Below are 27,730 nucleotides of genomic sequence, written 5' to 3' on the forward strand. Positions count from 1 at the left end.
TTAAACAGCAACATCTGTATCATCTCCTCCACCTCAGGGAATATCACAGAAGATGGAGCAGGAAAAGTGGAAGAGTGGGAAAATGGGAGGCATGCTACAAAAAGCTGTCTTCTGGCCATAACACGGCCATCGCACTCATGAACTCACTATTTCTGCGGTCATCCACACATGACCTGCGTACAACTGGACATGTGATCACGGCTAGGAAGGGAGCTCATGAGACCCTAAAAGACTATTAAGAGTTGACCATTGCTGGAGGAAGAGGACTCATTTGTCTCAGTGGTGTAGCCACTTGTAGGTTGCCAGTCAATAGGCGAGGTTCCACTCAAGCTCAGGCAAAAAAAACTCCAGCTAAACACACAAAACAGAGATGAAAGCAGAAAGAGGAAGAGGCTTCTGTGGAAGAGGGAGGGAGTGGGAGTGAAAACAGTTGGCATTCGTTGTAGGCATGTACGAAGCTGTGGAGGAACAAAGGATAGAGACAGGAAAAACCAAGGCTTAGAGAGGCTTGGCCATGGGAGCCAGCACTGAGGCTTAATGTTGTGCTATTGTCCCACAAAAGCAGCCCAAAAGTTTGTCCCACAGGGTGACACTACAAGGGGGTTGTAGGACCTTTAGGAGGCAGGCCCTAGTGAGAGGTTCTCAAATCATTAGAAATATGTCCTTGAAGCTGATTGTGGGAGTTTGCTTTCTCCCTCCTTCTGCTCATTTTGAAGCCTTAAATCTACTACCCTCCCTATACGCCAAACAAATACACCACTAACCTCCTACCTAGTCATGAACCTTCAATCTCCAAACAAAAAAAAAATTAATAAACCTTATCTCTTTCAAAAGTTAGCTGCCTTCAGTATTTTGTTCCAGTCACACAAGCTGAGGATTGTTGTTTTAATACCCAGCAAAGCCAGTTGTGGTACTGCAAGCTGGTAGGATATGCTGAAGAGGCAGAACAGGTTTGTAGTTGGTTGTTTTACTCTTTGTTCTTTGTGGGGGCCACCATCCTGCTCCCAAATAAACCACACAGAGTCTTATTCTTTCTTATGAATGCCCAGCCTTTGTCAGGGACCAAACATGAACCATGGAAAAGTACGAGCTAGGCCAGGGAACAAGCCACAGGCCCTAAACCAGATGCCCTCAAAGATAAAGAACATTCCTCAGTCAGGTAGGTCAGGTAACATAGCAACAGAACAATGGGCCCTGACCAGTGACCTTACCACCTAGCACAACATCCTGCAGCCTCATGACTTGTACATCCTCCTTCACCTGCATGTCTCCCCTCAACTGCACGTCCTGCACGTCCTGCACCCCTTCCCTCCTTCCTGGCCCCTCCCCCTCCCATGCTATATAAGCCTTGCTGAGGAGAATAAAATTTGCAGCTTGATCAGAACCCTGTCTTGCTGTCTTCCTTCGTGTCTCCCCGTCCCTTTCATTCCTTCCCGCAGGTGGGTCACCCCCGTTGAGACCTCGCTGGCCGGGGCAAGCCTTAGCTTTTCTTAAGTTATCCCATCTACCTTTTACCTATGGGCCTTTAGATTTCTCTATTCTATATACCTTTCTTTACTTCTTTTTGTTGTTGTTTTGTTTTGTTTTGTTTTGTTTTTTTGAGACAGGGTTTCTCTGTGTAGATTTAGGACCTGTCCTGGAACTCACTATGTAGACCAGGCTGGCCTTAAACTCACAGAGATTCACCTGGCTCTGCCTCCTGAGTGCTGGGATTAAAGGCATGTGCCACTACTGCCTGGCCTTTTCTTTATCTCTTACTCATGGCTGGCTGCGTAGCTAGGTGGTTGGCCCCTTGTGTCCTCTCCTTCTCCTCTTCTCATTCCTTGATCCCTCTTCCCTTTCTCTCCTTCTATTTATTCTCTCTGCCTCCTAGCCCTGTCTATTCTCTCTCTTGTCTAGCTATTGGCTGTTCAGTTCTTTATTAAACCAATCAGGTATTTTAGGCAAGCAAAGTAACATAGCTTCACAGAGTTAAACAAATGCAACATAGAAGAATGCAAAACATCTTTGCATCATTAAAGAAATATTCCACAGCATACACAAATATAACACATCTTCAACTAATATTCCACAATACAAGTTCAAGGTCAGCCCAGAATGAAATGCTGTCTTCTGGACATGACAAGCCCATTGAACTCTCAAACTCACAGCAGCTATTGTTACCTGCACAAGACCTGGCCAACAAAATGAGCCAACATTCTAGCAGGCAGCACTAACTGAACTCAGCAAGTTACACACACTTTCACACACACACACACACACACACACACACACACACACACACACACACACACTTGTACGTGCATACACACACATGCACACTCTCACACACAAAGAAGAGAGGACACAAAAGTGGGAGGAGTGTGTTGGGGGTATCTGTAGGAATGGGAGGGGGAGTAGAGGTAAATATATATAGTCAAAGATACATTGTATACATATATGAAACTGTCAAAAATAAATTTTTAAAAATATATGTCTAAAAGCTCAATAACTTAAATTAATTTCCTGATCTAATTACAAACTAAAAATAAATGAATCCCCTGGGACACCAGCCAACTCTACAGAATTTCAACCACTGTCACCACAAATATCTATAAATAAGATCCACCAGGGGGCAGCAGAACTGCATTATGACAAACTGGTTGACACACACCCTAAGAGGTCCCAGTAATCGGATACACTTTTGGAAACCTCAGTCTGTGCCTAGACACCAGCTTCTGCTCCACCCATGTGTCTGATGATCTCTCCCTTTAGTTCTGACCTCATGTGTCTCTCTCCATGGCTAAAAGAACATCTAGGAGCCTGAGTGTGCATCAGTACCACACACACAATGGCCTCAACTCCCCACCAGTCCCAATAGTTATGGGGGACCACCAAGGATAGAGCAGGTAAGTAGAGTGGTATAAGGTCACAGAGGGGCACATAGCCAGAAGGCCACAGTAAAGGCTGCCTCCCAGCCTGTGTCTTGGCCACTCCAAATTCTTGTCTTTCTGATCATGAGATAGAAACTAAAGTAAACAAAAGCACAGAGATTAAGTTTGGCTGCAAAGGTTAGCATGGCCTTTCCCATCCCCAGATCAATCTTTCTTTTAGCTGGAGAACTCAGTTCTGTCAAGTGACAGAAGGAAGGGATTGAACAATAAAAACAAGGAAAGCACCCAGCTGGAGGACATGATAGTAGAAGACCCACATCTGGATGCACCAGGGCTTTCTGCTCTAGATAGACTGCAGAGAAGCTGCCAGCCAGCCAGAGACCCCCCCAGTCAGACTCTTCACAGCTCTCCACATTTGCCACAAGCAGAAAATGAGCCTGTGCCAATGGTTGAATTCTCTCAAAACAGAACAACAACAAAAAAAGCATGCAGGAGGGTCTCGTGGTAGATTCAGTCACAGCCCATTTTCCTGAGTCACAGAGTTAGTATGGAACGGTGAGGTCTCAGAGGGACTCTGACCTAGCTGTTCAGCTGGGCTCCTGGACCTGAAGGTTCAAGGTCCATAGAAACAGGGTGTCCCCTACCCACAAGATCTATTTTATTCAACCTGTATGTGTCTGTCTGTGAATGCTGATCTTCATTGTCAACTTGAGAGGATTTTTAGCATCATCAAGGAGAGGCTTCTAGGAGCATTTCTGAGGGTTTTCCAAAGGGGGCTAAGGAGGGAACATCTACTGACCACACCATGTACTGGGGGCCCAGACCTAGAAAGCAGGCTAAGCATATCTCTCCCCCTACCCCTTTGTATGTGTGTGTCTATAGTCTCTGTCTGTCTGTTTGCCTCTCTCTCTCTCTCTCTCTCTTTCTCTCTCTCTCTCTCTCTCTCTCTCTCTCTCTCTCTCTCTCTCTCTCTCTCCCCCCCCCTCTGTATATGCGTGTGTAGTCTCTGTTTGTCTCTGTCTGTATGTGTAGTCTGTCTGTCTGATCTTTGTATGTCTCCGTTCTCTCTCTCTCTCTCTCTCTCTCTCTCTCTCTCTCTCTCTCTCTCTCTCTCTTCTCTCTCTTTTCTCTCCCTCTGTGTATGTGTGTGTAGTCTCTGTCTGTCTCTGTCTCTGTCTGTGTGTGTAGTCTGTCTATCTGATCTTTGTATGACTCTGTTCTCTCTCTCTCTCTCTCTCTCTCTCTCTCTCTCTCTCTCTCTCTCTCCTGCTCAATTGCTGAGTGTCCCTCTGAGGCCACTTCCAGCTAAAATGTTCTTATTGAGTTCCCATGCCAACAGCATAGTTGAGCCACTGGATATCAGCCTTAAACAGCTGATGTTTCCTTCTGATCCCCAAATACTCCCCCATAGCCATTATGGTTTGAGTGTGAAACATCCTGCACAGGCTGGTGTGCCTGAATGGTTAGTGTCCAGCTGGGGATGCTGGTTTGGGAGGTTGTAGGACCTTTAGGGATGTGGGTTCTTTCTGGAGGAAGTGAGTATTGAGGATGGACCTTTCAGGCTAGAGCTGCCTCTGTTTTCAACCCAGTGTCTCTATTTCTTGACTGCTAGGTGTTGGAACCAGTTACCTCACCCTCTGGCTGCTCCAGCCACAATGTCTTCCCCATTGTGGTGGACTGTATCCTCTCAAACTGAGAGCTAGAATAACTCTCTCTTCTCTGAAGCTGAAGCTTGTTGGGTATCTGGTCAGAGCAAGGAAAAAAGAAACACAACAGCCCACTTACATGCAATGGTGAACACAAAGGAGAAATTAGAAGAAATCCCTTCATAAAAATATGTGCATTTCAGCACATAAGTGCTCAGACATAACAGAGGGTGCAGGAATGAAATCGGTTGTGCCCATATATATGCACACATTTGAAATGAGGTAAAAGATCTGGTATTTCAAACAAGTCACAGGAGGGAAGGACTCAGGAGAACAGAGTTGAGCACTATGCAAAAAGGAGTATTCTGTGAAGAAATAGCTGGCAAGATTCCTGCATTTACTTATATTCAATTTCAACATCAATGGGATGTGTATGACGTAAAGCTGTATGACACATGTATGGCTGGCTTTGCCAGAGGATTAGCAACTCAAGTTTGGTTGCCTGCCCTCCACCCACCAAATGCCAACAGCATTCCTTCCCATCATAGAACCCTCTCACGATGGGGCAGAAGCACCTACACCGAGGGCCACAAAGGTGGGACAAGTGGCCCGGGAGCATAAGTTGCGAGCTAGCTTGTTAGTTTGGAGCCAGAGTCTCCACACTAGGGCCTGGTGGTGCTCCAGAAGAAAGATCTGCCTTGGAGACTTTTCTCTTTCTCATGCCACCACAAGGCTCTGTCCCTAGGAAGCAGCTGCTGTCCATGCCCTGATGCACTTCAATCTAAGAGTGTGTCCTTCCATCCTTGTAGAGCCCATGAACTAGGCAGCAGGCAGCCAGAGCAGGAGCCAGGGTTTAGATGTGGAAAGCACTGGGTTCAATCTCAGCTCAGCCACCAGGCTCACATGGCCTTGACTTCTCAGCCCAGTTCTCACTGGGCTCTGCAGCCCCAGTCCTGAGAGAGCTGGAGGCACTTTACTCAGCCCACTGTGAACCCTGCTGCTCTCATCGACATTATCAGGCTATCCATCAGGATCTCCCAAGGTATGGCTCACCAAGCCCAGGAAATAGACATAACCAAACAAGTATGGGGAAATCCAGGGCTCAAATAGTAGCAGAGAGGGTACAAATGCTCTGCATCTGTCTCCCCCATACCCCTCCCAATCCAGCCTCCCAGGGCCATGTCCTAGAAGGATAGGGTAGGGATAAATGGTACAAGTAAGACAGAACTTGGACTTCAAGAGGGAGTCCTGGATGGCCCGTATGGGAACACGTCCAGAGGCCACTGTTTCTGTGCAGCACCTGTTCTGAGTCAAGGACAGGTATTACAGAATGGCAGCCCTCTGGTTCCCCACAGTCAGGAACATGGTAGCCTTCCTGACCCAGTAACACTTTTCCTAAGCTGAGCTAGCATGTGGGTCTACAGGGAGCTCCCTCTACCTGTCCAGCTTCACCAGTAGGACTCAGTTCACATCCTCTGATCCCAAACCACATCTACTCAAAAACACTCTGGAAACCCTCCCTACAACAGGGATCATCAACTAGACTCCCATCCTTCCATCACAGATGTGTTTTTGTTTTGGTTTTCTGAAGTTTGGGACGAGACCTTTATTTTTTTTAATTAAGCACATGTATTGTTGACTTTTCATGTTCTCTGAAACAAAAATGCCTGACAGAAACAACTTAAGAAAGAGGGGTTTATTGTATTTTTACTCACAATTCAAGGGTACAGTTTGTCACAATAAGGAAGGCACAGCAGTAGGAGCATGAGGCAGCTGGTTACATTGTATCTGTGGTCCGGAGGAGGAGGAGGAGGAGGAGGAGGAGGAGGAAGTAGATGAACACTGGTGCTCAGTTCATTTTCTCCTGTTTAATTCAATCCAGGACCCCAGTCCATGAAATAGTGCTGTTCACAGTCACAATGGACTTTGTCACCTCAATTTATCTAATCTGGAAACTCTCTCATAGACATGCCCAAAGGTTTGGTTCCTGGATGATTCTAGATCTTGGCAAGTTCGCAGTCAACATTAGCTATCACAGTACCCATGAGTGACAGCCACTATATAGCTTCCATGTTGTGAGGAAGCCCAGACTGTATGGAGGTAGCCTAGAAGGCAGTTTCCCATCAACCAGCAGATGTTTTTTAAAACTAGCCTTCAGGTGACTAGAGTGCCCATCCTTGAAGCGCTCAGCCTTCTTTCCTCCAAGTGAGGCCTCAGACTTTGCACGGTACAATCAAACCATTCCAGCAGTGGCTACGTCAGTGTTTCCAGCCCAGAGGATAGGAAGCAAAGGTACTGGGTGGAAGTTGACCCATGAGTATCTTTCAACACTCCTATAATGCTGAGCATGGCTCAAGGCTCATAGCAGAATCCGGACTAAAATAGGGATCAGCAATATGAGACCCCATACACAACAGGGGTATTAAATTGGGGGAGAAAGGCAGAGTCCCCAAATTCATATTATATCTCTCCCTTATTCTACAGAAACTTGCTTAGGAGAATTCTTATAAGTTAAACATGGGTCCCACCAGATGAGCTCCATCAGGAGATGAGTCTTGACAGATGATTGACCAATTGTTCAGAAAGACTTCTGGAGTTTTCAAGGGGTTGTCCAACATCACCAACATAACTAAATTCAAAGAGCACTGCTGTCCCCTTGTCAAATGTGACTGATGGACTCTGGGGACAGCTGTGCCTATCAGAGGATGGTGCATCCACAGCAGTATCGCTCAGGGTAGTCAGCCACGTACACCTGGTGGTCGGTGCCGTAGATGTAGTAGACAGAAGTCTTGCCTTGGTACCAGTAGTGAACTTCAGTGATGGGGATCAGCTCGATGGTCTGGCGCTGAGGAAACAAATGGCCAAACACAGAGTTGCACTCAAGTCACTCATTTGTTTATGAAGCAGCATCTGCTCCCCATGGCTTGTAGGGTAATGTGGACAGGTAATGCTGGGTGCACAGGACGTCCAGATCTGACCATCTAGATGCATCTCCTGCTATGCTCCTGTGCTAGTCCCATTTCTGTTACTGTGATAAAATATCCAGACCAAAAGCAACTCAGGGGAGAAAGGGTTTATTTGGGCTCATAACTCCATGTTGCTATCCATCTCTGAGGGGACTTGATGCAAGAACTTGAAATAGCTTGTCACATCCAAAGTCCAGAGCAGAAAGAAAAGGAATGCGTGCATGCCTTCTCCTGTTCATCATCCATCTCTGCACTCACTCAGTCCAGGACTCAAACCTACAGAATGGCGCTGCCCACAGTGAATGGGTCTTGCCATCTCAATGAACATAATCAAGACAATTCCCCACAGCCATGCCCACAGGACAACCTGACCTAAACAAAACCTCATTGGGAAAGACTCTTCCCAGGCGATCCTAGAGTATGTCAAGTTAAGAACTAACTACCCATCACTGCTCCTTCCTATGGTCCTAGGAAAAACTAATTTCTCTTCAGCCACTGTCTGATGTTAGAAGTGAGGTGTGGACATCCCCAGGGGACTTCAAGGAAGCCACATGACACTTCCAGAAACATAAATGTCTCCATGAGATACTGGATAGGGGTGGAGAACAAAGCTGTTTTCAACACTTGTGTATCAAAACCAGCATAGAGGTGTCTGGAGTGGCTTATTAATTTTGATTTTGGTTTTAAGATAAAATGTTAAAGAAATGCCAGCGTTTGGTGGATTCTATCAGGCTTATCTGCTCAGATGTCCCTCAGCCACCACCACAGCTGTGTGTCAGCACGGCCTCAGGGGAGTCTTTCTCAAATGGTCTCCTTTTCACAGATGGGGAAACAGGAGGTTCATGAGACTTCGGGTTCCGAACATCAAACACTGCAAGTCTGGGCTCCTTGCCTTAGCAGTCCCCATGTCAAGCTCAGATCTCCTCCCGGCATCCAACTCTTCCTAAACAACTTCCCCTCAAAGAGGGAGTAGAACTCTGTCCCCCACAGAGTCTGCCTCAGTCCCTCATCTCCAGCCCCTCCTCTGAGTAGTTAGTTCAAAATCTTCCCACCCCCCAGCTCTGCTGAAGAAGGAAGCGGGGCTCCTGCAGAGGGAAGGAGGGTTCCCTGCTGCCTTTAGTCCCTGGTACCATTTGACTGTTGCCAAGGGCAACCCCTAGCTGGTATACAATTGTAACTCCTCCTGATGCTGAAGTGGCATGTCCCTGGGACATTTCTGTAGTCTGCCCTGTGCCTTTTGCTCATGCTGCTTCCACATCGCACTCTCGGGCACAGGATCCCAACCCAAAAAAAAAGGGTGTGATGGCTAAGAGTCAAACCCTCACTTGCTGCAAGCTCTTCCCACCAGAAATACCCCAGCTTACGGCCCTGGGAGAAGAAGTAGCGAAGCCAGATGGTTGTTCAGATTTCTCTCCTAACTGCCTGTGAGTTCCCGAGGAAGAGTAGAGCAGAGCTGAGGCCTGGAGGAGGAGCTAGGAACATAGGACATTGCCCAGGATCAGGATTAGAAACTTCTGTGAGCCCTCCTGTGTGGTATTGAGCTCCATTTCTCTAGACCTTGACTTTCTTATCTGTAGAATGGGGTCAAAACTGTCTCAGAGTTGGGATGCCGAATGAAATCAGAAAACTAATGCATATTCATAAGCCAGGAGCTATGACTCAAATGATCATTTTGGAAATCAAAAGGCAGAAGCCCCCCCTCCCCCCCAAAAAAATTGCCATTCAAAGTTCCTAAATGGGAACTAACAGGCACAAGAAGGTGAACGCCAAGCCTGCTGCACAGAGGTCTGGGCAGAGGAGCAGGAGCGCTCTGACTTCTAGACCCTTCTACAAGAAGCAGCAGCAGCCCCACCTCCACCCACTATGAGCTCAGAAGCTCTGCATTTGAGCCCACAAACCACCCAAGCCCTCAGCCCTTCAGATGGCGGTCCTCTTGCTGTTGTCTGCTTGTGTGTTTGCCTCTTGGCTGTACTCTGCAATGGAGAAAATTCTAGATATCCACTTGCAGCTTCTAGAACTGTGCACATTGTGGTGGCCGCCACCTCCTCATGACTAGATTCCACTCCCCACCTTCTGTAACAAGAACAAAACACCATCGTAGATCATTGACTCTGGCTCCAGGACCAAAGGCCAATTAGAAAAGAGGATCCCAGATGTGACCTCCGTCATTCTGTCCCCTTAAGAAATTTCTTTTTAATGTGCACATCCCCAGCCTGGCTCTTTCCAGCTCCAGGATTTTCCACAGTGGATTATGTTGCTTGAGGTGAGATTGTGAGGTGGGAGAAAGACTTTAGAGGCTACACCAGCCACTCACATAGCATGCATGCCATTTAGGGCGGCAGGTTATGAAAGGACTCACGTTGAACGCTCTCTGAGTATAATGGTCCCAGACAGTGACCAGTGTGTGCAAGCTGCTCAAGTCATATTGCCCCTCAAGCCCCAGTATTCCTGAGCCCTCCTACCAAGCCCAGAGTAAAGGTCTCACTTGGGACTCCTCCTTCATGTAAGCCAAATCATCCTGGCAGGAGTGGAGATATTCTAGAAAAGCACTCCCTATCAGACTATTGACACAATGGATCCCCAGGAACTGGAATTTTCCCCAGGGAAGGGATATTACACAAGGTTGTCGGGCACCTTGCAGAAAAGGGGACAGCCTGGAATCTGATGGGTCGATGACGAGTGGGACCACACCTTGACCAGGACCTAAACCTGTCAGAATCCCAAAGGCAGACCTGGAGGGAGGGAGGGAGTCACTACATTTCTTTAGGTACGCCTCTTCTGGGTGTGCTGCATTGAGTAAATCTTTTGCTGCTTTTGCATATTGGGAACAGGTGGCCAAGCCCAGACCGTGGGCTGCCGGGATCCAGCACTGCCACTAACTACTCAGGTAACAGCTGTAAAACTCCACCCATGCCAAAGCCAGCTCCCCAGGAGACCAATAGGTGATCTGTCCCTACCCAGTCCCGTTTCCTGACAGCCTGCTGCTGCACCTACCCCAGGTCTGAGCACCAACCCCCATAGCCCAACTCTCTATAGAGAACACTGAGGGACACAGAGCCTACTGTCCATATCCAGGGCAGATAGTGCCAAGAAGAAGCAGCCCAGCCTCCTGGCCTCCAGGTAGGTGGTCACTGGGGCATGACTGAAGCTCAGAGCCACCCTGGGATCAGACTGAGGTTGACATGTCACCTAGCTTGACTTCCTCCTCACCCCACCCACAGTCACTGAAGCCTGACTAGAGCTCAGAGGCACTCTGAGATCAGATTGGGAATGCCATGTAACTGGCTTGGTTTCCCTCTCAGCCCTTCCCCAGTCCTTCAAACAACCCTTCATAGTAAGTGACACTCAGCAAAAGGGTTTTGCTTTGTAGAACACAACCTGAGATAAGACCCAACCTCACCACTTCACAGACACTGAGGTTCGGTGGAGGGGAGGGGTTAGTCCAAACCTTCAGAGAGTGCCAGATCGGAGAAACAGGTACCAAAAGGGTGTGTCCTGCAGTGTCTGGACCACTGACAAGGCCCCAAGTCCCACACCTCAGATCCCCAAAAGCCTATACTAACCTCCAGAATTGCTACTAAAAGAACTGCTGGCCCTAATAAATGTCCACTCTCTGGGCTTCTGTTTATGAGAACAGCCCAGGGGCTCGGACTGGACCTGGGGACACCACAGAGACTATTGGCCCAGATTCTTGGCTTTCTGTAGTTTTGTTATGATATTGAAAAGCTGGAAGGTTCCGAGTAAATATCTGGATGCTAGAAAGTCTGAAAACTCCCTGCCGTGTGCAGACACAGAGCTGAGTGGAGAGTGAGCCTTCAGAGGGTCACCAGGGTGACCACCTAGCCCTGGGAGGCAATGAAGTTTGCAATGCCTGAAGCTCACTGAAGTCCCCTTCCAGATCCCAGATGGTCCCAGTTCCCTTTAAAGCATGCATCTTGGCCTTCTCTCTCAATGCAGCAGGAGAGATGTGCAGAGAAAAGGGAGTGGGACTCATTGGGAAAGACAAAAAAGGAAGCAGGTTACGGCACTGGTTAGCACCTGTAAACCTTTAGCCCGTAGCAGCAGTCAGGGAAGAAACCAGCCATGAAGGCATTCGAAGCAGCTGCCCAGGACCACAGGTGGATGCACGAGACCCAGAATCTGAGCCCTGGCTGCAAGGCCCAGGTTCCCCACCACTAACCTGAAGCACAGGGTGTTCCTGAGGTCGATACTGGGAATCTTTTTCTGTTGCTCTCTGATTTTTTTTTTTTTCTTTTCTCTTTTTCCTTGAGACACAAGCTCTCACTGATAATCTGGGCAGCAAGCTCCAAAGAGCTGCCTGGACCCCCCGGGGCTAGTGCCACTACAACCAGGCTTTTATGTGGGTACTTGGGATCTGAATTCGAGTCCTCGTTCTTGCACAACAAGCAAGCACTTTACTCACTGAGCAATCTCTCCAGACCCCAAGAACTTTACTCCATGCTGCAGGGATGGTGATTCTCGTGGCAGACACCATTGCCACCTAGTGGCCACCAGAGGAACTCCCCAAATGCAGCCGTGCACCGGCCTAAGACCAAGGTGCTGACTGGATTTCCTTCCTGCTCTCTGAATATGAAGGAGTTAGAATCAAAAATCACACTAGGACTCATTTCCTGTAAATAAATCCCCAGTCCTCTCTCCCAGTGACCGATGGTCCCTCATGCCCCTTCAGCCTCATATGCTGGTCCTCAACTCCAGCCACACTGCCTCAACCCTGAAGCTTCCCGGGCTGTGCATTTCCCAGGCCCTTGATCCCCTGCACCCTCACTCCTTAAGGCAAAGCCTCATTTCTCTCCGTTGAGTGGGCAGGGAAGCATTCCCAAGCCAAGCCCTCATCCTCAGCTCCCCCTGCCTTACCTGCTGAAGGATGCGAGCACGGGAAGCCAGAAAGGTATTGTGTTCCTCAATGCCCCGCTGGGAGGCCAGAGAGATATCCCGCAGGGGGAAGTCCACAATGGGGTACACCTGGAGAGACAAACAGAGCGCCTCACTTTCTCTCCCAGAGCACCCCCACAGAGAGCTATGGAAGATGCCAGGGCTGGGCGAGGCCCAGAGAGTGATGGGAAAGACTCCTGGAGGCCACACAGCAAGCTGAGAGAAACTCTTCAGACATCAGTCACCACTTTATTGGCTCAGGGAGTCCAGGACAAAAGGGAAGGGTGCAGAGAGCCTACATTCCCTTTCTGAGGTCCTCCTGTGACTTGCTGAGCATCATGCTGAGTGCTGAGATAAAGCCAGAACTAAAACACGTGGGTCATGTATCACACCGACATCAAAACTGCTCGCTATGTGCCCAGCGGGAGCAAAATGAATGGTACAGAGTCCCAAGCAGCAGGCTGGCAGCTTCATACAGCCCATACATGAGAGCATTGACTCAGTCCCTGAGATATCCCCATTCCCAGGATGCCGTATGAAACCTTCTTCCATGTGGAGGCAAGCCCTGCCTCCCTTACAGCTCCTCCTTGAGCTCATAGCCCCGGCAGCTCCATGCTCTTTCCCACGTCCACTCAGCATCCGATCCACCCGGGCAGGGGGCTGATGACCTCGTGGCCCTGACACCAGGCTCCACTCAGAGTCACCCAGGGCCTCATGCCTGGCTGGGCAGCTCTGTCCCCACCATACCCATCTGCCCTAAACCCCACAGAGGGTCGGATGCTCCAGCTAGTCTTCAGGATGCCAATTTCCTTGCCACCTGTGTGTGAAGGCACCCTCCTTACCGTGGCATTCTCGTCCCGGAAGAGGTTTTCCCCTCTGGCTTTGGCGAGCAGCTCCCCGGGGCAGTGGAGGTGATGTGGGGACACAAACTCAAACAGGCTGTTCTTCCTGGGAGGAGGTGAGGGAAGGAAAGCAGAGCACCTCATCGGCTTCAAATCATGGATCATCACAGTCATGACACCTGCGCTGCATGGGGTTGGGGGCGGGACCTAAACTCAGTGCCCTGGCCTGGGAGGAGCTAGTCCCCGTGTACCTTGGTTTGCCTAGCATTTATCCTGGCCAGGGACAGGACAAAGGCTTCGTGATAGGAACACATCCGTGGCTGACCTAGAGGCACACACACACAGTTGTATCCCAGACATCAGTGTTCAGGGGCCCAGGGACTGCTGCCCTAGCAGGTGACGATGACCGATGTAAACTCGAAGCTAAAGCAGGCGAGATGGCTCCGTGGGTGAAGGCACCTGCTGCCAAGCCTGGCGACCTGAGCTCAATGTCTAGATCCTGTATGGTGCAAAGAGAACCAACTCCTGCAAGTTGTCCCCTGACCTCCACGTGACGGCCACGGTACTCAAGTGCCTGCGCGTGTACACATGCACCTCCACATTGGAGCATGCTCACACTCACACGAAGCTTTAAAACATTAACTTGAAAAATGAGAATAAAAATAAACTCAGAGCCAAAGCCCGTCTGCATCCTCTACCCCCACAGCTGTTCCCTCCTGGACCAGGTGGAAGCCCCCATGACGGAGAGGTTCTCCATACCAGCAACACCACCCACCTCCTCCAGGCCTGGCCCCTGGGTGTCACTTACCACATGATGACCAGCTGGACGAAGTGCTCCAGCTTCCTCTCCCCCTTGCAGGTGGCACATGTCTTGTTCCCCCGCCCAGAGCAGGTACTGCACCTGTGACCACAGTGAACAAGGCTCAGTATTATTGTAGTTCTCAGAGGCCCCTGCCCTAACCCTCTTCAGTAGATGACTCCCTGACTGTGGTGGCATAGACCTGCCCACCGTCACCCTCCATCCTCTGACAGCTGGACCCTAATGTCCTCTTAGGAGCACATGCTTCCCGTGCCCAGCTCACTTGGTTCTTTGGCTTTTCGTTCCCACCCTCTATGGCCAGCTTGCGATCTCAGCCTAGCTGGTTACCTCATTCCATCTCTCTGGCAATATTAAGCCAACACAAACATGGACCCAAGTCAATGCAATGCGAACCACCTTAGGATGCTCTTAGAATTCTTCAGAAGAGTGTCTTTTCCCACCGGGCTGCTTAACCTGGTCCCCTCACCACTCCATCTTGGTGACATTATTTAAGCACCTGGATCCAGCTAGACCTGATGCCATGACAGAAACATATTCTTGGACTATACAGTTGTTGGGCCTATGCTTTTTTGCCACAGCCAATTTGAATTGAGTCATTTTACTTGAAAAATGAAATAAACTAATGTTCTAACCCAAAAAAACACTCTTCACTGGTCATGGAAGAAGGTATGGTAAAGCTTGGCCAGCAAGGTTTGACCATTAACCAGTCTACTTTTGAACATTCTCAGTCCTTGTAGTTTTGTTTCCCTTTAAAGGTTTATAAATAGCGAGAAGACATAAGTTACAAGATGCCACCACCCACTGTATGCAAAGCCCCAAGAGCAGAGATAAAATGTTCTGGGTTGTTTAGTCAGTCAACCAACTTGTTCAGCAGCTCCTCCAAGCAGGCCCTGCTCCGGGGTATAAAGAAGGCTTTGCCCAGAGCCTGTGCTCAGAGTTTAAAATTACCCTTCCAGCTGGTGTTTCTTCTCCGCGCCCCATCTCCTCACACCTGCCCCACATAATTTAGATGGCTTCCTAACACACTGGGCCTTGAGACAAGCTCACCCTCATACAAAGCACAAGAGCATCCGATAGGCACAGACTTTGGCAATACAGCAGTGAGAGAAAGCTGGGGGCCCACGCCCTTTCCGGCTGCACAGTGACCAGAAAGAAACCAAAGACTAGAGAGCCTTCCCCCACCCACTGCAAACCCACTCCTACCTGCGCCTACCAGAGCCAGAACACATGTGGCATCTCCGCGGCTGCCTGGCCTTTCGCTTGGTACCACTGCAGGATGAACACCTCACCTGTGGACACACCCAGACTCAGCAGCTCCCTCCCAGAAGCAGGGCCCAGACCACCCTGAGACCAGCTTCCCACCCAGCTCCGGGACCCTGACTCAGGTCTCTTCTTCCCCTGGCTTTGTGGCTTGTGGCTTTGTGGCTTGAGGATTGGTGGCTTCGCACCCTGCTGGGCACAGGATCATGTCCATAGATCCCTGTTTCTCCTCTCTGATTTGTCCCCACCCCAAAGCCCCAAGATCTGCTTCCAACCAAGTGTCTGGAAGGAGCCAGGAGCACAGTGGCTGAAGACCAGAGTGAGGGCAGGTGCTTTTTAGGAAAGTACCCAGGGCTGGACTCCTGACATTCAAAGGAAGCATAGGGAACAGGGAGGGGCGGACGGGAGCCAGGGAGGAGGACAGAACAAAAAGATCACGAGGTTGAGAGGGTCCAGATGGGTGGTGGCTGCAGACAATGCCACAGGAGGCAAAGGGCAGGAGGAGACATGGAGAGGAGAGAAAAGACAAATACCAGGTACAGCCCACTGGGACCCACAGTGAGCAGGTGAGAGGTGAGTGCCCAGCAGGCCCCTGGATGGAGGGAGAGTTATGGTGGGACATGGTTGGACAGCAAGTGATCAATGCGTGTCTGATGAGCAGACTCAAATTGGGAGCCTTGGCTTGAACGTCTAGCCTCCAGAGCCAACAGATTGTGTCCCTTGCAAACCCAGGATGTCTTGGTGTGACTGGCCTCGCAGTCAAGCATCCACCAACCGTCTTGGGTCATTCAGCTGTACCCTCTTGCAAAAGATCATCCAAGCTGGGATTGTTGACAGTTTGCACCCCCTCGTGGAGGGGTGGGGAGGGTCACAAAACTCTCACCTCAGTATCCAGCCACTCTCCATCACCTGTTATATGCAACTCTGCCTCAGGGAGGCGCTAGAGTATATAGGTCTGGAAAGAGTAGGGAAGGGGGACTCCCATCTATGCAGACATGAAGCCCTCCCCCTGCTGGGTAACACATTTCAGGTCCAGCATGCTGAGGGAGGAGCATTCACATGCCTGGGGGGTACCTGTAAGTAACCCCCTGAACCCCAATATATTCATTGGTTCTCCAGAATGAACTTTGGTGGAATTGTGCCTGGGTCTGTGGTTGGGACCTTAGGAAAAGGGACAGACGTTGTTCTCATCTTTCCTTGGGAAGGCATTTTAGCATGGTCCTAAGACCCATTCTTTTATAGGGTCCAGCCCTGTGCAGATTCTCAATGCCTGTGAGGAGGAAGGTGAGAAACTCCTAAACTGAGTCATCAAAGCATGAGTAAGGGTCACTGGAGGCATCCATGCTGACTGTCCCAGCCACAGATAGGAAACTGGAGCCTTGGAAAGGGAGGTGACCCACCAGAGATGACACTGTGGGTGCAGGGAGCCCCGAGGCCCTTACCTAACCCCGCCATCCCTATGCCCACCCCAACACTCGCACAGGATCATGACTCATATGGCCCACCCACAACTCACCATGCCGGCCCCATGGCAGCCGCTGCACTTGTAGCGGCCACGCCCGTGGCATTTGTGACATTCCTGAAAGGGAAGCGTTCTCCTTTGATGGAGGTCCCTCAGCAGGTCCAGACAGTGTGCTCTCACACTGAAAGGATGCACGGGGGCCCGGAAAACCCAAAAGGCTCATGCATTCCGCTTGGGAGAGAGGAGGAAAAGAATTCCTAGAAGGCTTCATTCTCCCAAGCCTAGACTGTCATGGGGACATATAAGGGGGAACGGCCCTTCCAAGTAGCTGGAGAGACAAAGGGACCCGAGTGCCAACCCAAGGCCTCAGGCTAGAACGTCGCCAAAGCCCAGCCCAGGCTTACCCACACGCTAAGATGAGGGTTCTGTGAGCCCTCAGCTAGCTTACACTCTCGCTTCCTGTCAGACTAAACTACAGAGGCTGATGGAGGCTGCAGCAGCAGCTCACTCACGTGGGCCTTGAGAACACACAAAATTGTCTATGTTCTTGTGAAAGGCAAGAAGCTAACTGCTAGACTCTGGTCATTGAACGCAAATCGTTTTTGCATTGTCCAGAAAAGAGGGAAATGCTTTCGTGCCTCTTCAGCTCCTCCGCAACTGGTAACTATAAGGACCCACGGGGGGGGGGGGGGGGGTCTAATTACATTCTTAAATCAAGTGTTAATGAGAAAACAGACAGTTGTCAGTCAGAACAGAGTGAGGGTGTCAGTCAACTACCAGGTCTCCCACACATCCTGCTAAGACGGATTTCTTTTTTTTTCTTTTTTTTTTTTGGTTTTTTTGAGACAGGGTTTCCCTGTGTAACTTTGCACCTTTCCTGGAACTCACTTGGTAGCCCAGGCTGGCCTCGAACTCACAGAGATCCACCTGCCTCTGCCTCCCGAGTGCTGGGATTAAAGGCATGAGCCACCACCACCTGGCAAGACTGACTTCTATACAACAGACAGACAGCAAACCTATTCCCCTATTGACATCTGAGGAAAAGCTCAGTGGAGTGTGTGGGTGTGGGGGATGTATGCTTGCGTTTGCACGGCTCACATGGAGGCCAGAGGCCACTGTTAAGTGTCTTCTTCCGTCAATCCCCACCTTACTTTTTGAGACAAGATCTCTCTCTGAACCTGCAGCTCACCAATCTGTTAGGCCAGATAGCCAGTGAGCCCCAGAGGCCTTCCCATCTCTGCCTCTCCAGCGATGGGGTTACAGGTGCAAGCCCCCACACCCAGCTGTTTACATGTGCGCTGGGGATAAAAACTCGGGCCCGGTGCTTGCTCAGCAAGCAATTTGCCCACTGTGTTTCAGATTTTAGATTTTAGCTCACATCAATTTCGTTGAGTCCTCCACTTATCTTACTCTCGAGCGAAAACCAAGCAAGGAAGCCTGTGTGCCCACAGCTGTCCTAGAAATTTCACCAATAGCTGTCGCTTGCTATTTCCAGCTGGTCATGGTCCTCTTGCTGTGTGAATGTTGCCGCCCTAAGATGCATGCTGTTCTGAAGCTGGGTTTTATGTTTACCGCAGGCATGACCTACCAGGCTGGGCTTGGGAGAAAGTCTGGGGAAGCATGGAGAACAGGGAGAAACCGACTTAGAGAGCAATACAGATGATCCAATCAGCTGTTACCTTGACCAGAGAGGAGTGAGGCACTTGGAACTTTCGGGTGTCTTCCTGAAACATCGGAGGCACCTGGACCTTCATATCCCAAAGCCTGGGAGAGGCGCCTCTCTGGGGTCCATCCACTGAGTGGTCTGACACAGAAGAGGTCATCGTGAGGACAGTAAAAGGCATCAGGGATAAACTTCTGTGTATCCACCAAACAGCGTGATACCCTCCTTGGCGCACATCATGAGCTGGGGCTGCAGAAGAGTGTGTACAGGGGCCCCCTGGCCTCCAAGGTTAAGCACTTTGGACCTGGGTTTGAATCCTGACTCTTCTACTTCCCAGCTGTGTGACTCTAGGAAAGTGATTTAACCTCTCTGGAATTTCATCATCTCATCTCTAGCATGGGGATAAATAGTGGTCCCCCAGCATGTAGGATTGCAGTGACAATTAAATTGAAGAATGTGTATAAAATGCCCAGCACAGGATGAGCACACTCTGAAGAATCAATGACCAGGGACTATCACCACCATACACACTACCCTGTTTTCATCCTTCTCTTCCCAACAGCGTGTTCTCACACTGAAAGTATGCATAAAGGGCCTAGAAAACTTAAAAGGCTTGTGCATTCTGCTTGGGAAAGAAGAGGAAAAGAAATCCTGGAAGGCTTCATCGAGAAGGTGACACCAGACTGGGTTTTGAAAAATGGACTAGAGATGGACAGCAAAGAAAAGTCTTCCCAGGAAAGAAAAAGAAGCATGGCAGAGGTAGGGGGGCACAGTAGGTGGGGCATCTGAGCATCTAGAAGTTTAGGGGTATTTGGTAGATGCCCAAGCACAATGCTGTCTTTGCAGTCAAAGTCAAATGCTAGGCTTTCCCCAGACTCTTGCAAATTACTTCCCGGGAAGGATCACCTCCCACAGTCAGCACTGGGGGTCTCTGAGATGAACGTCATCTCACCATTTTATAGTAAGTGGGGAAACTGAGACCCCACAAAGACAAACATCAGATTCAGCATTAGTGACTGAGCCAGGTCCTGATATGGTTCCCCAGCCCCAGCCTGGTCCCTTCCAAGCAAACTGACTCCAGACAGTTCACTCACTGGTGACCGGCTGAAATGTCCACTCGCTGACTCTGGATTCACTGAAGGTCTCTAGCCGGTACTACAGAAGGGAACACAAGTGTGTCACAAGCAGTGTCCTTCCTGGTGACAGTATTATGTTGCAAAAGGATGAAGCTTCCACCAGCACAGGCTGCTGTGAACAAAAAGTGTGACCCCTGCCAGGACCCCACCCAGTGCAATCCCATGAAGCTCCACGGGGGAATCATCTACAGGAAAAATCCTATAGATGCTAGCCCATGGCGCATGGAGGCCCCAGGTTCCCGCTCTAAGCTCCCCCTGACTCATGACAAAGTCCTCCTTAATCCTTATGCACAAACCTAGGGTGAGAAGGGACCTTGGGCCTCACCTGGGTCTCTCTCTCTCTCTCTCTCTCTCTCTCTCTCTCTCTGTGTGTGTGTGTGTGTGTGTGTGTGTGTGTGTGTGTGTGTGTGTGCGCACGCGCGCGCGCGTGTGCATGTGGAGGTCATGAGCACATTTGCATGCATGTGGAGGTCAGAGTACAACCTTAGGTATTGCCCCTCAGGCGCTGTCTACCTTCTTTTTTCAATGCAGGGTCTCTCTCTGGCCTGGAACTGGCTAACGTGGGCTGACCAGCCACTGAGCCCCAAGGGTCTTCCTGTTTCTGCCTCCCTAGTGCTGGAGTTAGAGGCACACACCACCACATCCAGCTTTTTTTTTTTTTTTTGGTGTGTATATATACATTTATTATGCCAAATTATTTATATATATATATATATAATCATATATATATATATGAGAGAGAGAGAGAGAGAGAGAGAGAGAGAGAGAGAGAGAGAGAGAGAGATGACTGCTATTCATCTCTAAAGAAATATGTATCCAGGTTTTAATGTGGGTTCTGGGGACTGAACTTGGCATCATGCATGTATAATAAGCATCTTCTGACTAAACTATCCCCTCACCCTGTCTCTTTCTCTCTTATGTGGAAGAAAATGGAGGCTTAATGAGGCCAGCTGTTTTGCCTAGGTCACACAGCTGCAAGCCAGCCTCTTTTTCACCTACACCCAGGACCTATCTACCCTCATGGCCTGACTTCCACTTGGTTACGTCTCGTTGGAGGAAAAGTTGGACACTAGCAAGTGCGGCCTGAGATTCTCTCCCAGGGCCCTGTCGGTGCAGGAGACAGAAGCACCACTTCTGTGGTCTGAGTGTCAGAGGTGAGCGCTCCCCAGTTCTAAGGCACAGGCATAGCTTGGGAGACACAGAGGCTAGGCAGGGTCAGGGGAACAGAGAGGGTCCTTCCTCATTCTGTGACTCACGAAAGGGTGTAAGGAGGCCCAGGCTTCGGGTCAACAAACCTGACTTTGAACCCTAGATCTACCACATCTAACCAAATGGTCAAGTATCTCCGCCTCTTCTGATCCCCAGTACTGGCTCCAGACACTGTGGACAATGCCGCATTGTGATGGACAGTTGTGGAGTGGTGGGGTATGACCTGGTCTCATCTGCTTTTCACAATGCCTAGTGCACGGGAGGTTGTCAACCACGATAAGAGTTTTATGTTCTGATTATTAGAACAGGGAGGCTGTGGGAGAGATTGCTCGCGTGCACCTCCGGGACCAATGCCCCCACAGCCCAGCGTCCCCAGGCCCCCCTACCCTGCAGAGGGTTTGCTGTCTCAGCTCCTGGATGATGAGGTTGCCGGCGGCTGTGCTGCTGTAACAGCACTGGGAGTTCACGAAGCTGAGCAGGGCCTCCCGGGCCACCTCCTCGGTCACCACAGGGACTCTGCTGGGAAGAGGGCAAAGGAGCAGAGGTCTGGGAGGGGCCTGTGGACTCCCCACAACCGCTCCCTTAGTGTGAAAGGGAACACCGAGGCCCCAAGAGGGAAGGATCCAAGGCCTGACTGTGCTGAGGCATCAGTGGGGGGGGGGGGGGGGGACACGACATCTAGCCAAGGGGCCCACGTGACAGGATGCCTGGGGTAGGTAGGACATTCTAGAATGCCTGGAACCCACATTAGCCCAAGTACGGTTCTTAGGAAAAAGACTAAATTGTAAATTTAAAAAAAAAAAAAATCTCAGCCGGGCAGTGGTGGCGCACGCCTTTAATCCCAGCACTCGGGAGGCAGAGCCAGGTGGATCTCTGTGAGTTCGAGGCCAGCCTGGGCTACCAAGTGAGTTCCAGGAAAGGCGCAAAGCTGCACAGAGAGACCCTGTCTTGAAAAACCAAAAAAAAAAAAAAAAAAAAAAAAATCTCCTGAGAAAACCAACTTATAGGGAGGAAAGACGATGAGTTAGGGCTGACACTTTCCATGGTCACTTGGCTCCATGCTTCTGAGCTCAGGATACTCCTCTAGGCAGGACACATGCTCAGCCACAAGGTGCATTTGGGAAGGGGCCTCACCACATCCCTTCTGCATAGAGTTGGCTGGAACCCAGAGCTCTGTGAAAGACTTCTCAAAACAAAGAAGATGTACATGGGACCCCCTAAGATAGATATTTGGGGGCAGGGAAGACTTCAGCAACAGAGAACCAGAGTCGATTGAGCAGCATGAGCCAGACACACATGTGTGCACTGAGCTCTGCAGTCAGGCAAAGGCTGCCGTGGACAATACGCACACAAATGATTGTTGCCAGATTCCAGTATCACAGGACTTACAGATACAGCCTGGGGGCTGGGTTTGGCCCAGAGGCCAGAGTTTGCAAAGCCCTGATGTGGTCTGTGGTTTCCACCACTTCAGAGCATGACACCCTGAAGATTCCCAGGCCACATCCCCATTGAGATCTGGTTTGGTGGGTCTGGGATGAAGAGGGTGTCCCCAGAGTGTTTTTCAGTGGCTGAGGCGGTATCAGAGCTGAGCACTCCCAAAGAGAGTTCCCATGGGGCAACAGGGGCATGTGGAAATGCACTGAGCCTCACCTGTGCTCCAGGACTGAGGACCAAGATGCAGGCTCCGGGGACCTTCCCGGGGCCTCCAAGGATGGAAAGAAGACCTGCCTTCCTAGAGGAGAGGGAAGGAAGACATCATCCCGGCTCAGAAGAACAGGTGTTGGTGCTTGAAAGAAAGGCTGGCCTGGTGCAGGTTCAAGGCCAGCCTGTGGTATAAAGAGAGAAAGGAAGGAGAAAGAGGAGGAGGAGGAAGAAGAGGAGGAAGAGGAGGAGGAGGAGAGGGAAGAAAAGCAAAGAGGGCTGGGATTATAGGTCAGTGGCAGAGGACTTGCCTTGCTAAGATCCACCAGACCCTATATTTAATCTCTAGTACATCCAAAGTCCAAAATCACATAAAAATAATATATGTAATGCAGCACCAGCAAACAGAATAGGAATTTTAAGGCCAGCGTCGTTTGGGTAGCAGAATGTTCAGGGCCACAGAACACTGCCCACTCTATCAAATCCCACCTCCCACTTCTCAAGACCCCAGGAGAAAGGGGAGCTATGTCAGCCGACCTATCCACCCCTCAACCAGCAAGAGCCCCTGGAAAAAGCTGTAGGAACTGTGACTACTGTGACTCACCACGCCCTTGAAGAAGCCAGTCATAACTGGGCAGTCCCTCCAGGAGCTCATCAGGGGGCATCATGGGACTCTCCGCCTCAAAACTGAGGTCAGCCATACCTGTCAGGAAGACACAAAGAGGGCCGTGCCAAACTTTGCAGCAGCCAAGGAGATGGGGCAGAATCGACAGTGACTTCAGGGAAAGCTGAAAAACGCGGGTGGGTACACACAAAACACCTCTTCCAAACCCTAGACTGGGCTGAGGGTGTGGCTTAGTGATAGAGCGCTTCCCTAGCACACACACAAGTCTGACACCCACCGTAGGAGAAACGTCAGAGAACCCTCTAGATTTTCACTCCCACACAAATTAAATTCTGTGGCCATTCCTTCTAGGTTAATATGAGTGGTGAGCAGAATGCTAAGCAGGCTTTGCTCTCCAGGAGAGCAGCCAGGCTGACATGGGAGGCAGGGTTGAGGGTTGCTGAAGGTTGCAACGTGTGGCTGGGGACAGGGAGAAAGGGAATGTCATGAAGACTGACACTCCCTCCCTGCCATCCTCCAAGTTAGGAATGCCCTTCTCTAGCAGTGAGACAAGCTACCTGTACCTCTAAGGCTCTTATTAAAGGTAGAAAACATGCAGGAGTAGGTTTGTAGCTAGAGAAAGTGTCCTTCTTAGTGGGAAGAGGGGTGGCTGTGATACAAAGTGACAGGGTCCCAAGGTCTTCAAATGGTTTCGCTTTGAATGAGTTTGCTGATCTAAAACGCTTAGTGACCAGGGTCAGCCACTGTCTTCTGTAAAGAGGTAGGTGAGAGGTATTTGGACTCGGTAGGCTGAACAACCCCAGTCTCACTTACTGGATGTCACTGCTGGCATGAAAGCAGCCACACCCTGCTGAAAAAGTGTGACTCTGTCCCACTCCAGTGCTTTGTAGGGAATGAGGTGGGGGTCCGGGTTGGCTCCTAAGCTAAATCTTGCCACCTGCCTTGAACCCTCGCATGCCAGTGTTCAAGGACTCGGGGTCAGGAAGGTGGAGGCTGGAATGGGGGTCTTTGTGAGCCAGGGTCCATATGTGTCCATCCACTGTAGTTCCCAAGAGCTCAGTAAAGATCAAAGTCAGGGTTGAGTAGATCTAAGTCCCAGAGTCAGAGGGATCAAAGGTCATGTGTGTAGCTATGGGTCTGGGCTCTCCACCATGCTGTGCCCTCCCAGGTGTCACACAGATCTGTGTAACTTATCCCCCCTCCCATCAAAATAAAGCAAGTCATATTGGTGCCCATATAATGGGGCTGTGTGTGCCAGCCTCCAGCCCTGAGCATGGCATATAAAAAAACCACTGTCCCTGTGCTGAACTCGATGTGTGTTCCTTTAAACTAGAAAAGAACAATGAAAATGTCAAGTGTGGGGGAAAAAGGCCACTTCTGTCTCCCAGACTGCCCTGGCTGTCAGGCAGCCTTGGGTCAGCCAGGGCACCAAACTCCATCTCTTGAAGGGAAGACACAGAAAGGCCATGTGGCTGCAGTGGCCTCCTAGAGACCAAATAAAAGGGGCAGGAGGATGGGAAGAATGGAAGGTGGGTGAGTGGAGCCCCATCCATCACCCTGGAGCCACCCTGACCTCTGAGGCAATCCCAGTACCTCAGTGCTAAATTTATGTCACCATTCTACCCAAACAAGAAAGGACTCTAGGCTGACGCCCCAGAAGGGCACATTTCCTGTGTCACAGGATGAGCACAACAGGACCATGGAGGTCACCTGCATTGTGCCACATTGTCCCCAGGACATTGGGGTGAGTTTGGGGGCAGCTGTCTGGCTGAGTACCTCACCCTGTCACACAGGGTGCTATCTAAGCTCCCACAGGGGTGGCCTCCCCATGCTATGTGACTGCTGCATTTCCCCATTCATACAACAGCAAAATGAGGCCCAGAGATTCAACCTGAGGCCACCAGCCCACGCAGGCATAGCAGAAAGAAGTGCTCATAGCTCAAGCCTGCCTCCATGTCCCCAGGGCCTCTGCACCTGTCTCCAAGTCCCCAAGCAATCTGCTGCCGAGATTTGCCTTGCAAAGACAGATGGAGAGGTGGGGTCTCTGCTTGCCAACCACAAACTAATTTTCTTTTGCGTGAAAAGAATTGTTCTTGTGGAGGAGAACAGTTAACAGAGAAGCCCTCTCATCTTTTATCTTTCCCAGTGCCATTCTCTCTGGCTCAGAACCTCCTCTGTCTTAACAGGATCCCAGTGTGGTCCTCTCCAGAGCATCAGCATCTCAATGCACATCTGCCCATCACATCACATTCCACACCTCATCCCTCTCAATTCGTGAGTTCTTCTCTGGCATACTGGGAGAAAGAGCAGGCATCCAGTGGGCACATGTGAGTGTTAGGTGTGCAAAGCACCCCCTATGTGCGTGAGTGTGTGTGTGGCTAGAACTTCACTTAAGCATATAAAGAGACACTCAGACCTCTCTACCTTCAGCTCTCCCATCACAGCCCTGCCTCTGGGCCCCTCAGCTCACTGTTTCAGCCCATATAGCCTTGGAAAATGAAGTCCAGAGAGTCTGAGTGAGCTGAGCAGAGTCACCCAGCAATCCAGAGTCAGAGCTTGGATCTGAATCCAGATCTGACTTGCTAGCCTAGCCAGTGGAAAGGGAAGTGGCATCTGTAAATTCATAGTCTGCTAAGGAGCCATGGCTGAAGGGAAAAAGATGACAATGGGTATGCGAAGACCTTCAGTCCCAGGGTCCATGAAGATGTGCTTGGTTCACAGACCCCTCTAGGGTTCCCATAAGAGTGACAACCCCCTCATTGCATACCTAGAAAGCAATTCAATGACACTGTACCCATACCCTAATGGTCCTCACATTCAGACCTCCTGACCCAATTTCCTTTTACACATGGAAAAATTGAGACATTAAGTGTCTTGGCCCAAGACCCCACAGTCAATTTAAACCAAAACGATATCCCCCAATTCTCCATCTACTGCCGCCCTGACCACCACCACACTGCCCGTTCCAACTCAGGAAGAAAACTTTCCTTTATGTGAGCATAGTCCATTTCCTCTGAAACCTGTTTCCTTTCTTAGGTTCTAAGCAGCCCTTCGCTCCCATTGTATTTCTGTCCTGCTAATGACAGACTGGGGTCACCAGGACTGTGACAAGCAAGAGGGGTGTGTGAGATTTTGGCAGCAATGCTGTGCATTAGCTGCATCTAAGAATGAGAGAGAAGAATCCTGAGGTTCAGGCTTCTATTTGGCTGGACACGGGGGAGGAGGTCTCCTTGAGGTAGCTGTGGCATCCTTCCCATTGCCCCAGAGCACATAATAGAGAGGCTGTTGGCTGCCACCAGCGGTCTTTGCCGAGCAAAGAAAAAAGGAAGGAAGAGATAAACAGGTCAGAGATGCTCATGGAAGGCAGGTAGCATAGATGCAGAGGTGGCCCGCCCCATCCCAGGCTCTACTCACTGTCATCCTCACTGGGTTCCCTGTCCATGGTCAAGACTTCCAGCCAAGTGGGTGTCTGTGTTCCTGAGGACTGTGGTTCCAATCTGAGGGACTACCCTCAGCCCCTCCCAGGCCATTGTTACCATTCTACACATAACAGAGGCAAAGCCACCATGTGTCTGTCAGAGCAGGACCCCACCCTATGTCCCAGGTCCTTGAGTGTCCCACAAGAGCCTTTCGCTTGCCAAGCTCGAGGCCCGGGTCCCGGCTGCATTCTGCGCAGGGCACTCACATCCTGCCATTGTTCTCAGAGAGGATTCAAATCCTCCTCTGTCTGACAGAAGCCTAAGTGCCGGACCACCATGCTACTCCATACACCAGTCAGGAGCAGGCTTCTAAGTCCTGAGGGAACACAGGGAACTGGTTAGCAACCACAGGAGACCGCCCCTCAAGGGAGAGACCACAAAGGTGCTCAGACTAGCTGGGGATCCCTGAAGTCTGGGCAGCGGTCTCTTATGTCCTTGAAAGCTTGGAGCAAGACAGCACACAGCACATCACGGCCAAAGCCGGGTCCCCACCCAGGGTGTGTGGGTCATCCTGCTACCACCCTACACCCCTGGGAAGCCCCTGTGGGATTGTTTGTGGAGGTATGCTGGGGCTGGAAGCCAGGACCTCAAGCACTTTGAGGCAAAGCCTACCTCTGAACTGAGCCCCAGGTCTCTCTGAATTATGTACATGTGTGTAAGTTTGTGGGTGGGTGGGTGCATGTGTGTATGTGTGCACATGTGTGGTGAAGGCAAAGGACCACCTCTGGTGTATAGCCTCAGACACTGCACCTTCTGTTTGAGACAGTCTGTTGTCGGCCTGGAACGTCACCATGCAGGCTAGGCTGGCTAGCCAGGGACACTCTCTCTGCCTCTCATCTCACCATCACTAGAGTTCCAAGCCCATACCTCCACATCTGGGGATTGAACTCTGGTCTTCATGCTTACGTAGCAGTGCCTTACTGAGTGAGCCATCTCTCCAGTGCCCTCTGCAGACTTGGAAAGCCCTTTACAAGCCTTTGGCAGGGAGGCAGAAAATTCCTCATCCCTCACCCCAGGAAGGCTGCCCCTCCTCCAGATGAGTCGAGATATTGACCACCAAAGTTGGTCTCCCACTGATAAATGTAGAGGGCTTGAAAGTTGGTCCCTTTCTCCCCTGTGGCCTTGGCAGAGCTTCCTCTGGGACTGGGAGTGTCCCTGACCAAGGTCATGCTGCTCTGGTCAGACCTGACTTGCCTAGCCCACCAGTACTCAAGG

General features: G+C 50.4%; 1 protein-coding gene across 2 annotated transcripts in view; it reads right to left on the reverse strand.

Annotated features, from left to right (window-relative positions):
• Positions 1 to 6,290: 6,290 nt before the first annotated feature.
• Ssuh2 (ssu-2 homolog) overlaps positions 6,291 to 27,730 on the reverse strand; it is a 35,702-nt gene continuing 14,262 nt past the window's right edge. Inside the window, exons 2-12 of one of the 2 annotated variants that reach the window (XM_052721790.1) lie at positions 23,016 to 23,114; positions 22,421 to 22,502; positions 21,157 to 21,286; positions 19,520 to 19,580; positions 18,442 to 18,566; positions 16,817 to 16,879; positions 15,244 to 15,329; positions 14,029 to 14,121; positions 13,221 to 13,326; positions 12,361 to 12,468; positions 6,291 to 7,364 (exon numbers count right to left, since the gene is read on the reverse strand). In XM_052721790.1, coding sequence (XP_052577750.1) covers positions 7,218 to 7,364; positions 12,361 to 12,468; positions 13,221 to 13,326; positions 14,029 to 14,121; positions 15,244 to 15,329; positions 16,817 to 16,879; positions 18,442 to 18,566; positions 19,520 to 19,580; positions 21,157 to 21,286; positions 22,421 to 22,502; positions 23,016 to 23,112 — 1,098 coding nt within the window. In that variant the 5' untranslated portion in view covers positions 23,113 to 23,114 and the 3' untranslated portion in view covers positions 6,291 to 7,217. Of the gene's footprint in view, positions 7,365 to 12,360; positions 12,469 to 13,220; positions 13,327 to 14,028; positions 14,122 to 15,243; positions 15,330 to 16,816; positions 16,880 to 18,441; positions 18,567 to 19,519; positions 19,581 to 21,156; positions 21,290 to 22,420; positions 22,503 to 23,015; positions 23,115 to 27,730 lie in introns of both variants that reach the window. The other variant, XM_052721789.1, reaches the window with a different exon arrangement.

Source organism: Peromyscus californicus, unplaced genomic scaffold (genome assembly GCF_007827085.1).
Source record: "Peromyscus californicus insignis strain IS unplaced genomic scaffold, ASM782708v3 Scaffold_6__1_contigs__length_162567912, whole genome shotgun sequence".
Classification (NCBI taxonomy): Eukaryota; Metazoa; Chordata; class Mammalia; order Rodentia; family Cricetidae; genus Peromyscus; species Peromyscus californicus.